Source organism: Oreochromis niloticus, linkage group LG9, assembly GCF_001858045.2.
Source record: "Oreochromis niloticus isolate F11D_XX linkage group LG9, O_niloticus_UMD_NMBU, whole genome shotgun sequence".
Lineage (NCBI taxonomy): Eukaryota > Metazoa > Chordata > Actinopteri > Cichliformes > Cichlidae > Oreochromis > Oreochromis niloticus.
The window spans coordinates 22,604,450-22,617,995 of NC_031974.2; the positions used below are offsets into that span (position 1 = coordinate 22,604,450).

The window sequence follows — 13,546 nt, forward strand, 5'->3', positions numbered from 1 at the left end:
GATTCATCATTGGGCTTGGTGGCAAGCTAAAACCTGCCTGCTTAGCCTCATGCCAGTGTCTAGATCGTATGTGGCTATCTAGAGCAGATTTAGCTTTAAACAATGCTCTGCAAAAGGGACATTTCTTGTGAGACTGGGAGGGCCCTATAGCCCTAAACTGCCCCTTTCTCTCTCGAGCTCGAGTGTTTTGGAACCAAACTTGCACAACTCTCTTTTTCAAGCCAACTTCCCGTGCAATATGATCCAACATCTTCCTTGTTGGGTTAGAGTCAAGTAGGTATTTGTCATAAAGAATCTCCAATTGTTCTGGTGTGATGGTGGTTCTTAAACGTTTATCTCTGTGTTGCTCTTCACTACTGTTACCGCCATCTTTGTCATTGGCACTTTCTTCTTTGTCATCGAGTTTCCTCTTCATCGCCCCAGAGCCTGCAGCAGAAGCTAAGCCAGAGCTACCCTGAGAGGGGATTTGGGAGAGACCTCCAGATAACAGCTGGCTAGCCATAAGGGGGTTGTTGGGGTCAAATATCATATAGGGCATATCAATAGGTCTTTCAAGGAATTGTGAGTGAAGAAATTGGTTCTGAGCAGCCAAGAAATGCATGTGTTGGTGCTCCTGCCACAACTCTAGAGTGGGGAATGCTATCTTACACTGATCACACTGGTACTGAAGCATCTGATGGGGAAGGCTATTTGTAAGTGAAGACAGTGCCAGGGAAAGTGGACTTGAGGGAACTGCAGCTGCCTGAGGCTGGGAATGGGGTCTTGACATTTGTGCCTGGGGGGCTTTTTGTGGAGGTGGCTGCGGTGTGCAAGCCTTAGATGGTCTTGGTTCTGGTAATGACTTTATCACTGGTGAAGGGGCAGTCTCAGTTTGTTTAACTTCAGTTTCAAGGGTCAAATCTGGCTTGGGGGAAGTTTTGCCCATGGTAGTACGAGGAGAGGACATCACAGGGGAGCTTGAGCCAGAACTGCTGGGAGTTCCTGTTTGGGACTGCTTAGGCATGTCTAAAGATGCCTGGGTGATCTTAAATGGACCTTGCTCAGGAGAATCTGAATATTCCTCACATTGGTTGTCCTCATTACCTTCCTCATCTTCATCCTTATAACACAGCTTTTTCTGGTGAGTGATAAGATCAAAGATGCGTGGGAACACAATGTTGCACTTCTTACATTGGTACTGCATGTTGCTGGTTCTGATGTATCGTTCATTAGTCAGCTCTTTTTTCTCACTGTCTTTAGAGTCTGCCTGGTTCTCATAGCTCTTTCGAGCTTTCTGGCGAGCATTCTGGAACCACACCACAATGACTCGTGTTGGTAGGTTGAGCACAGTGGAGAGCTGCTCAATCTCATCATCTTTCGGATAGGCATTAGTGTCAAAGAAATCTTGAAGTACCCTTAACTGGTAATCAGTGAATCTGGTTCTGGAGGACCTCTTGTTCATCATTGAGTCTGCTCTGTGGTATTCCTGTGCACTTAGTTGGGGCTCCAATCGAATGTCTTCCAGTGTCGTAATGGGAGGAATACTGAAGTTGTAGGGAGAGTCTTTACTCCGCTGCCTTTCTTTGAAAAGAGTGTTACGGAACCAGTGCTTTATAACTTTTTGGGGCAGGCCAGACTTCTCTGACATCTCCTGAATTTGCTCTTCATTGGGAGAATTGTTAATATCAAAGTTAGCGCGAAGAATCTTGAGTTGCTCGTCGGTGATGCGGGTGCGCGGTCTCTTAAATTGAGAGTGGCGGAGGAAGTTTGGATCAAGACCCAGCTGTTGCTGGCAGAGTTGTGTAAGGTCTGTGGACAGTGAATCCATAGTGGGCAGCTGGAGGGCCAGCTGAGGGGGTAGCCCTGGGTGCTGGACAGACTGCATCATTAGAGGTGGGAAAAGGGGCAGATCCAAGGAAACAGGTAGCTGCACTTGGGGTGGTGCAGGGGGGGCAGTAGGTGGTGGAGGTGGGGGCGGTGGCTGGGGTGGTTGTGTTTGGTGAGAGGACTGGTGTGAACTCTGATGGGAAACAGGAACTGGTGAAGGTACAGGGGTTTGAGGCTTGGCCACTGACATGGCAGGAGGCTGAGGAGCTGTCACTGGGGTTGGAGCAGGAGGAGGTGGCGGAGGAGGAGGAGGAGGAGGTGGTGGTGGCGGTGGTGTCTCTGGTGAAGAAGGGTTTATTGGATAAAGTTTGTCATAAGCCTCTCTGTACTGCTGGGCAAACTTTTCAAGTTCCACATATGGGAAAAAGTGACTATGCACATGTTCTTGGTGGCTCTTGAGAATAAGCATGTTAGAGAAGAGCTTTCCACACATCCCACACTCAAGCTTATCAGTATTCATTTCTACTTGTTCAACTCCATCTTTGCTTTTCCTTTGGTTTTTTTGTCTGTTTTCATTGTACTGGATCACCAACTCGAACCCAAAATTCTCTAATAGCGCTTTTGCTGCATTACCTCTTGCTCCTGACACAATACGTGGAGGGGGAATCAGCGGCTCTGGAAACTTTGACTTTTTGGGGTCTTTGTTGTCCTTTCCTACATCATTCAATGCATCACCTCCATTTTCCATCTTTGCTCTGTTTTCCTGTTTTTCCAGGTGGTCCTCTGCATCTCTAGACATTTGTATTTCTGAAGCTGAGACTGTGCTAGCCTCCATTTTTGGTTTCTGGTTCTGCAGTTGCTGGTTTTTCTGTTGCAGAATTTGTGACTGTGATTGAGAAGCCTGCTGCTGCTGCTGCTGTTGCTGTTGAACCTGTTGCTGGACCTGAGCCTGCTGTAACTGGTGCTGCTGTTGCATCTGCTGCTTCAGGTCTTCTAGAAATGATCCAGTAAGACCAGGCATTCCAAAAGCTGCAGCTGAGTGCAGCGCAAGTTCTGGGCTAAGGTTGAATTCTGCCCCAGGTATGTAAAATGGGAAGAGGAACTGCGGTTGTTGAAACTGCAGTAATGCTTCTGGGGTCATTGGAAAATGGGGGAGAAAAGCTGGATTGAGGAACTGAGGCTGGAAGAAGGCAGCCTGTTGCTGGAGTTCATGTTGAAGCTGCAGCTGCAGTTGGGCTGAGGACTGTGCTGATTGTTGGCTGCTTGCCTGTGCTGAAACATGGTCAGTAGTTGCTGCTTGTTTTGAGTTATTACTGCTGTTAGGTTCTTTGGGTTCAACAGTGTTTTCTTTGTTAGAAGAAGGAGTACCACTTCTTGCAGCGTCTAAATTGCTTGCATTCCCCTGTGTGCTTGGGCCTGGACTTTTTGAAGATACTGGACCACTAGTTCCAGAGATACTGCTGCTGCTGCTGCTGCTGCTCATGTCATTTTTGGCTGTTCTTGCTTTGGTCTGATGTAGAACTGACCTCATGTGAATTTCAAGTGTTGAACTTTGGCTATAGGCAACATTGCAAATATTGCATTTAAATGGTTTGTTGTCAATGCTGTTGCTTGGCTCTTGTGGAACTGGGCTAGATGCCTCTTGAAGGACCTTTTTCAATTTATGTAGGTGGGAAACTGAGTTATAGTGTACTAGTAGGATGTTCTTCTGGGTGAAGGACTCCTTACATACTGTGCACTTGTAAGGTCGAGAAGGGTCCAGAAATTTTTCCATTGTAAAATTGGGCCCCTTTCTAAATGGCAGGGTCCGTTTTGGTTCTGCTCCCATGTCATCTAGCAGGGAGCTACTGTCACTTCCTGTGGGACTGGGCTTTTCTTCCTGGTCCATTTCATCATCTTTGTCCAAGTCATGTTCAAAGGCCTGAGCTTCCTCCAAGGCCCTGGCCTCACTCTCTGTGATATCTCCATTCAGTGGCAGATTGCCTATGAGTTGCTGCACCTCAGCCTCACTAAGTTCAGGGTGCCCATTTTCTAAATGCTTCCTGAGGGCCAGGAATGTCCTGAAGCTGCGCTGGCAAAGGCTGCACATAGTGGCTGCTCTGATGGCATGGTACTGAGAATGTATCTGAAGCTTCTGCATTGTCTTGAAGGCCAAACTGCAGTGGTTGCAACGATATTTGTAGACATGACGGTCTGACACAGAGAGCTGCTGTTGTTGTTGCTGAAGTCTTTGGAGCTCACTGAGATGCTCCTGCAGATTATCAGGGGATTTGCTATCATGTCTTAATCCACTGGCTCTCTTCCAATCTGGGGCCTCTGAGGCCTCCTTTGGGGGCTTGAGTTCCTCACGCTGCAGGTCTAAATCATTCTTGTCTTGATTGGCCAGCTCATCCTTTGAAATGTTTCCTACACGTAGAAAATACAATGTAAGGTTCTTGTCAGTCAGTATTTTCTGACAAATATATAGAAAATTACACACTCAAGTACATCAGTGGACCTTTACCAGCATCTGGGCAACAAATTAATGACAGAAAGAAAACAGTGTAAGCTACATATTCTGCTCACCATGAGACTTTCCTGACCCATCTGTGAGAGAGGTAGAGGAATCCATTAACGACATGCTTCTCTCTTGTTCAGTCTGGGGGAGCATTATATTATTTGGTGTTGCTGTTTCAGGTCCAACAACCTGCAAAGACCAAAGATTGTTATTATACCAATTTATAATCTGATACAGAAAGTGCAGAGGAAGTGTGCCAAAGTGTTTCTTGTATTGAAATCAAAGCTTATTTCAGGGAAAGAATTTGCTTCTCTCGGTGGACAGTAACAACATTCAAGATTATGGGAGCATCTCAAGAGAGAACATTTAGCAAGAACAACAAGTAACATCACAATTCCTTTTTGTTTAGAATGTGCAATTTGCTCTCACACACACAGTCTAACAGACACACTCAAACAAATTGTATTTCTAGTCATTACTTCTACATACAGTCAGAATGAGCTTTTCCACACAATCGGGTGCCACGCTGTGAAGGTGAGTGAGATGTAGCTGCAGGTGGATTTTGTTGCTAAGGACATCCTGGCACAGTGGACAGCGGATCACAGGCTGCATGGAATGCTGGGACATAACATGTAGCTGCATACGGTTGGCATCTTTACTGCTGTAGTTACAGTACGGACACTGCTGAACCTAAAAAACAAGACAGCACAGTAACTAAGTGGAAAAATAATGAAATGATTTTAAAGAAAAGGAAAATATTTCCCTTTAATTCAAGAGCAGAAGTTACTTATTACGCTCAATGTACTTTAGTGGGTATCATTCTTCCACTGCACGGCCATTAAATTAGCCAGCCATCTGCCTCACTGGTCACACCTTACTTTTTAAAATTCCACTAAATCTGTCAAAAGAAGAATTTTTGGTAATCCTCACTATCTGCCACCCCGCCCCCAGTTACTATGCCCAACTTGACCTAGAAAACATAAATCAACCATCTTTCATGTAATTTGTTTAAATCTTTTAAGTCGTGCCATTTTATTAGTAGAAAACAAGATTGGCCAGAATTTCTAATCAGGAGATTGCAGATGACAAAGGTGTGTACTCTCCTAAGCTACGCCTTGCCCTCATTACAGCGAGTACTCTGAGCATAGCTGCCTCCCTACCACCTGTCTTAATAGAATCCATTTCTGAAATGACTAAGTCTTCCTTCCTACCAGAACCAGACGAGCTAATACTTCATAATCTAATTTAAAAACACATATAATTTAAAGAGATGCAAAAAGGGGAAAAGAAGCAGGCAAGGAGTCCTAAGGCCAGTGCAGGTATTCCACTTAAGGACACAAAGGCCGGCCTATTGTGCTTGATGCTAAAAAGCTATGTCAGAGGGGGAATAGTAGGATGCATTTAACCCTTTGAATGAAAGCTGGCGCCAGGAATTGCTAAATGCTTGGCTTTACATTTCTGCTTCTTATAGTTAAGTATCTTCCCATTAGCTCATCCCACAGTGACAGTGAAGGTTAGATTTCATTAGTGCTTATGAAGACAAACCTGCCTCAGTGGCTATTAGCTTTCTGTAGATCCAATGACAAAGTCCAACTAGTATATGGAATTTAAATAGCCATTCTGAATAGGTACATAGATAAGCACCATAACCTAGATGGATTTTCTTTAGCAAGGTGAACACAGTATACAGATCTGCAAACACTATATGAGGAACAGACAAGAACAACACAGGTGACTTTTTCAAGATTTTTTAACGTGACTGGGAGTTTCCTTTCAAAACTTCACAAACCTGGTCATTAGCTGAGGTCTTCCCTTCAGCAGACTTTGGCCTTTTAGGTGGGCTTTCCATTTGTCGATCTGGCAGGAGAGAATGTTTAACCATAGCATTCGGTCCGGTAAACTCTTTAGACACGGCATTCACTCCTAGCAGGTGGTGGCGAGACAAAGAGAAGAGGGGACAGAGAACGCAAAAGGTTAAAAGTGAATGGATTTCATCAACTAAATATTCAGTATTTATATTCCCAGGTTAAAGGCTGCATTTGTATATTCTAATATTCCAAATATTTATGATTTTTTTAAACAGAAACATAACAATATTAATGGCAAATGTATTTTTTTCCCAAGGATTTTGGAATACAGGAGAAGAATATTAAGTAAAGCATCTAATATGTCCTGCATATTAAATGAGAAATGGATGTATTAATCTGCAACATGTGAAATATACAGTCTTGATAAAATTCTCACATCCCTCGCAGTGGAATTGGATCATTTGTGAACATAACATCACTGTGTGGTTTGTCATGTTTGCTATCTTTTGTAACAATGAGCTGCCCCACTTTCACCTCTCCCATTCAGAAGATGCACAATTTGAATGGGCCAATAAAATGTAATTGTGACATTCTGTGGCTGTATGGGATCATAAAACAATCATTAAATAATTACTGCTTTACAAATAACTGAATAACATCAACACATGTATTATAGGTGATGGCTTAAAAAAAAAGAGTCTGACACCAGGACAACATTAGCATGGATACAAGCATGAAGAGTATTATTCACATTCACATATGCTGACGTGCCACTGCCCCGAGGACATGTAAAATAGGAAAAACTCGGGCAGGCTCATTATCACAGCACGACATACATTAAATGTTATGGTAATATTATACACTTCATTAGTTCATATACATTTCCCCAGCTGCCTCGACAACTCCTGTGTCTGTATAAGATGCTAAATTTTCAGGGCTTTGTCACGGCTGGTGGTACAGTACCAGCGCTACTTGTGTGTGTCTGTTTGTATGTGTGCGTGTAAGCGTGTGTGATGTTAACAGCAGGGCTCAGTGTGGAGAGATCAGCCTCTGGTTGTATTTAGTAAATGCTGCAGCCACTGATAAATCTTTCATTAGCCTCATCCTAAGATACAGGCCGTGCAGGCCCTGCTATACTCTGCCACTGCAATTTACCCACTCTGCACAACACAAAGACACAGCAACAGCAACTCTCCCTCCCTCCTTCCCTCCCTTTTCCTTGCTCTCTTCCTCCTCTCCCTAAGCTACCCCCCCACCCTTCCCCTCCTCCCGCTTCCCCTCCCTCGTCTGGTCACTCAAGGCAATATGTGAGCCTCACTCTTGCGAATCAACGCTTCACGCTAGATGCACAAATGGAAAAAAAGGGAAATCAAAGCACTGATACATGGAGAGGGGGCTGAAAAAAAACATTTTGTATTTCATATTATTCTGTGGCTCGTGTTTGTATTGGGCGCATATCAATTCCTCCGGCCCGTTCATGCATTTTAATTCTGTTGCATTAAGTAGGCGTTCCACTTATTTTATTTGTAATCCCCTATATCTGGATCCTGAAATATTGGCCTGTCAAGGAAAGTGACAAGAGAGAAGGAGGGAGGGAAGAAAGGAAGAAAGAGAGAAAGGGGAGAGCGAAGAAAAAAAAAACACACACACAAGGGCACAATGTGAATTTCCAAGAACATCCGAGAATTGCTCTGCAGCTCAGAAGAGCGAGGTAATCTCGTCTTCCACTGCTTGTGATGGCCCCTGCAGGGCTAGTGTGTGTGTGTGTGCGCGCGCGTGTGTCTATGTGCAAATATGCGTGTGTATTTTGTGCTTCATATCAGGCCTCTGACACTCCATTGGTCAGATCGGTGCAGGCTGGAAGCGCCCGTCATATCACCTGACCTTTCCCGAATCCGTGCCCCGCCTCCTATATTTATTATAACCATTTCTAATTTCAACTTTCAATTTTTGCCTCCGTCTTCCAGTCAATTTGCAACTAAATTACATCCCTGAGAAAGGAGATGAGGCGATTGTCGGACGAGAGCCTGCAAACACATTTACAATGTGGAGGTTGTGGGGTTGGTGTGTGTGTGTATGGCGGGGCACACATCACCATTGATTACTGTCATGTTGAATGTAAATGCTTGTCTGTGTGTGTGCAACATGAAGATCTGTCCTTCTGTTTTGAATCCGTCTTTGACCCGGTGCTTCAATCAACACTTATGCTTATGCTCAAACTCATATGAAGAAAAAACAGTTGGTTAACCCTGAATGAGAGAGGAGTTCTTTCTATGGCCACTTAGGAGCTTTCAATAGCAAGCTCTGCCAGTGAATAATAAACCTATTTTGAGGCATAGAATTGCATTCAAAATTGTAGAGTGTCTTCCAAGAATATAATTACCAGTAGGACAAATAAATACAATGGCAACTGCAATCCAAAAACTATCCATAAAACCACGAGAGGAAAATCTAAATATCGCTAAAACCTTGTTCTTAACAAGCCACATATTCTTGCAATGAATAGTGCTTGGATAACTTAAGTAAATCAAGAGAAATAAAAGGAGAGCACATGATTGAGAACAAGGGAGAACTAGAAGACTCTTCTCTCATTTTCTTTTGTCTCTGAGTCTGCACCCCATACTTAATGACTGTCCTTTTTCCTTTTCCTCCCCCTTGTACTTTCCCCTCCCTTCTCCGGCTCTCCTCCATCCCCTCTTCCACATGTGGGTTCCAGCAGCTGCAGCCTATTGAAATGGAGGGGTAGAATAAACCTGAAATTGCCCCTTCAACCCCCTAACCCCCTTCCACCAATGACAAATGTCTGCATGGAGCAGGACCTGAGTTGATTAGATAAATCAAAAGGTGATTTATGACACTCAACCCCTTTTGCATTGCAGGGGGAGAGAGCGGTACACACACCACCCATCTTTATTTGCGACTGTCAGGGATGTTTAGGTAGCCACATACGCACACATACTCTTCTATAGACGCAAGTGGACGCTCCAGTGGAGAGAGGCACGGAGCAATGGGGTAAAAGGCAGAACAACGTGGAGAGGAGAGAACGAGAAAAAATGACAGAGAGGGACAGAGAAGCCCACAGCCTCGGGGTATTTTTGTCCCATATAGTTCCTCGAAAGGCAGGGGAACCAACAATGCCAATGTAGCTCTTGCTTTTTCTGGGGATCCATTTGGAATCCGCCCTTTTGTTTAAAAAAAGATAAGAGATTTTGTACAAAGCAGACTGACCAAGTGAGATTTTCACACAAACTGTCCAAGTATGTCACTGAATCATCATCGTGTCTTCAGGACTGACTACACGCAAAGTCGGCTTCATCATCGGGATCAAGTCGACAGCGAAATAAACCTGTTGTAACCATTTCCCCTGTTTTTTCCTCGTCTTCTACCTTCTTTTAACATGCTGCATCAATTCCATTGATGATTCCACTCCTGTCATTTCATTTAATCGAAATACAAAAAAGCCCAGCAAACACAGAGCGGAGTGCGGGGCGGTGGTGTGGGAGTGTGGGCTGGGTGGCTTGGATTTAGTATTCAATTTAGCTGTCTTGAGCCCTGGCAGACTGGCTAAGGTTACGGAGCAGTAAATCTAGGAAGGAGAGCTGGCCAAAGCGGGCCAGGGAGGGCTGGCCAGCATGATTTACTGGCCTACTGCTCTGAGGTTACACATTAGGCTGACCCCCGGTCACCTGATAACATTACAGCAACACACTCTGAACCCCAAACTCCCACTGAAGCACTCAGCAGGGCCCAGATCTTGCCGGAGGGAAGTACACAGAGAAAGAGGCTGGAAAAAGATTGAAATGGTGAGAGGCAGAGACATAGTCAGATGGAGAGAGAGTCAAAGAAAGAAAGGCTATTAAACAGCAGCTGTCTTGTAGTTTGTGTGTTTTTAATGACTAGCCTTCCCTTCTCTTCCATCTCCAGCTTGTGTTCTAATGAGAGATAAATATGAGCGTGGCCTTGTCACATTTGACAAATTGTCTGAGACATTCAACAAGCTGTCATTACACAGAAAACACACATAGTGCATGCACAAAGGAACTGCTGCAGGCTTGTAATTAAACATGCTAATATCTTTAATATATTTTAATCTCATATAAGAGAGAGAGACAGAAAAGGAGCACAGCTATCCTCTCAAGTTGGGGGAAATTTGCAAGATGCATGCACATTAAAAAAACAGACACACACACACACACACAAATATTCAGAATATAAACAAGCCAATATAGAATTATTTAACATGAGATCTTGTTTGCATGTGAATGCGTTTCGTTTCGCCCGTATCTTCACGATTCAAAATTGCACACGAAATAATACATAACATCTGACTGGAGGAACAATGAGTAATTTCTGTGCTAATTTGAAGCAGGTAGAGATCTGTAATTTCCTTAGGCTGCCTGACAGGCTCATTTCTATGCCGGGGCCTTTGTTTAGTTGATTATTTATAAGAAGTGGGCCCCTGAGCCATGGTGGCGACATGTGCCATCTACACAAACAGCATAAAGCTATCTGGAAGTAATCCACACTGAGGACATTTGCATGGAAAATGTAACGTGGATTATAATTAATCTGAAGTGACACGGGATTAAAACAAGACAATGTAAATGAAGAATGGGAAACAGCTCTTTTCGCTGGTTCCTTGCCCCTCCCCCACCCTTTCACCTCTCTCTCTCGCTCCTTCCCTCTTCTCCCCTCTCTATCTATCTATCGGCCCCTCTTTGTTTAAAGACTCTTGGTCTTGGAGATGAAGTGCGCAAATACACTGCTCACTTGGTCACACTGTAATCCCTTCCCTGGAGATACCATATGGAGACACACACACACACACACACATAGATCTCAAGATTTAGGCCTGATGAAGGAAATGTTAAATCTGCCTACTTATAAAAAGAATCAAAACAAACAGACAAAACAAAAACAAGGCCCCAGAATAACAGCCTGATAACACACCAGGATCCCCCCCCCCAACAATACCACCACCCCCACTTTACATTTTCTGGCAATTGACTTTCTCAAGTCTCCTTTAAAGCAAATGCATAATAAAACACCAAAAAAGCGCCACTAGCAATATTATATCTGCCTTCCTAGACAAACTAAAACCTTACCCCCAAGGCGACTCCTAGAACAAATTATTCATAAAAATTAAAAAAAAAAGGAATACATTTCTGCTTTATTAAATAAGCTTCAGTACACTCAAGAACGCTCGCATACGTAAGCACGCTTAAGAACACCGTGGGTTTCTTTCTTTTTTTTTTCTTTTTTTTTTGCATGTGTGCTCTGGTGTTAAATGGCGCTGGTGGTAATATGCAGCAGTAAATGCATGGATGGTGGTTCCCCCCGCCAGTCCGTCAGACAGGCCTGTCACAGAGATAGAGCTGAAAGATAGATGACTAGCTAAACTAATAGGCCCCAGCCTCACTCAGCTCTCCTTCTGCCTCATTGAGCCTCACATTATGGAGCTAGGTATGGCATGCTAGGAAGAGAAGGTGGGGAGGGAGCTTCAGATGGATAGAGGGTGTAGTTGGAAGTGTATGTGTGTGTGTGAGTCGGGGGGCAAGAGTGAAAGAGTAGAAGAGACATTAGTAGGGGCAGAAAGAATGAGAACCCCATGCAAAGACAGAGCGGGAAAAAAGGAGAGAGAGAGAAGCCCCATGTAATATTCATTTCCAGCCATGGATTTCCATCTCATACATAAGAAAACCATATGAATTCATATTTGGGTAAATCAAATCTAACAAAGCCGGGGCCATCCTGACCACAGCTTCACAGCAGAGGCATTATGTGCTCCATACCTCGCCCAAAATAACAGCGACGCCAAGTCGCCTTTTACAGATTGTTGCCCCTCCCTGCTTCACTATACTTACAAACGAATAAACGGTTTCTCCTTTCCCCCTCTTTCTATCTCGCGCTATTTTTTTTTCTACCCGAGGTAATGCCTGCGATAGGTTCACAGATTGGACAACAATTAAGGGATGGATTGAGCCAGGAAAAAAAAATGGGAGAGAAAGAAAAATGAAGGGAGAGTGCAGGGAAAAAACTAATTTAAGGGTTGCAGGGATGCAGTGCAATATTAGAAAAACATATACACAGGCCCCCCATCTAATCCTGCGCTTATGAAAAATTAATATGTCATCGGAGAGGGCACAAGAACGAGAAAAGATTAATGCAAGGCGCTTATAAATTACAAGCACGCAAACTGATTTGATTAAAAAATAATCTGGGGCCTGGACATTGCCTGGTAATATCCACAACACTCAACTTATCCTTCTCTCTTTCTGTCCTTTTTTCCTCCCTCTTCTTGTTTCCCCCACTCCCCCGTCTCTCCCTTTTTCTCTTTCTGTCAGATGGAAACGATTAAAGCGGGTCACATGGAGGCTAGTCAGCAGCGTTCACATGTTACACACACGTTAGAACCTTATCTGAGGGAGAGCGACACATGAACAATAACTTAAGACGAGAGGCTTGTGGTTCGTATGTGTTTTGTGCGTACAGTTTGCGCGCGCGCAGACTTACGGTCAGTTTTCCTGCTGTCAGCCGAGTCTCGGTCGCTGAGGTTGAGCCCGGGCCTGGAGGAGGAGCGAGGAGGTCTCTCACTGTCCTCAGAAGTCTCTTCTGAAAATGCACACACACAAAAACAACAACTTCATTATCCGCAGAGCTCTCTAAAACACAGCATTCGATGGCTGTGAGGGCAGCACTGAAAAAAGAAAATTTCACGGTGTTTGACTCTGAAAGCTGCAGATGTTCTAACATATATTGCAGTGTGATATTAGAGAAATATTCCAGCTTTTATATGTTTGCTTTATTCCCATAAACACCTTTTTCTAGAGTAAACGTATCCCACTGAACAGCATATCTCACCAGCAAATAATGTTATTGACTTAAACACATGCTTTGTTGAAAACAGCCGCGCTATGCCACTTCTAGTGGGTGAAACATAATACATCCATGGCCTGAAAGCTGAAAGGTTGTGTGACAACAAAATATGGCCTCCGGGGAAACGGCTTCAGTCATTTCGGGTGCCTCTCTTCAACATGCAATTCTCAAAAAAATAAAGAATATTATTTACTGACATTGTATAATAATGACTTTTTGTCCATATATTTCATTTTAAATAAGCGTTTTTACTTTTCTTCAATTCATTTGAAGTGTTATTTCAGGTTAGACAAATATTACAGCATGGTGGAAACACAAATTATGCTGTTGTAATGTAAAAACATAATTATGTGGAAACGCTATCATTCTGCTTTATTGCGACAACTGGAAAAAACACACAGCTCTACAAAATTGAGGCACACATTAACACTGACAGCCTACAACACACATCCTGCTGTAAAATCCGGGGGAAAAAAAGGGAAAAAATGAAAAGCAAAATAACATGAGATTGTGTAGGTCATGCTCACCACTACACCGTACAGAAATATTGTGTCTGTGT

The 13,546-nt window shown here is 43.7% G+C and overlaps 1 protein-coding gene across 1 annotated transcript in view; it reads right to left on the reverse strand.

Annotated features, from left to right (window-relative positions):
* Positions 1 to 13,546, reverse strand: part of zfhx4 (zinc finger homeobox 4) — a 93,369-nt gene that overhangs the window by 6,107 nt on the left and 73,716 nt on the right. Inside the window, 5 exon segments of the mRNA XM_025910132.1 lie at positions 1 to 4,212; positions 4,372 to 4,492; positions 4,793 to 4,993; positions 6,093 to 6,226; positions 12,625 to 12,723. The exon segment at positions 1 to 4,212 is cut by the window's left edge and continues 1,212 nt beyond it. Coding sequence (XP_025765917.1) covers positions 1 to 4,212; positions 4,372 to 4,492; positions 4,793 to 4,993; positions 6,093 to 6,226; positions 12,625 to 12,723 — 4,767 coding nt within the window.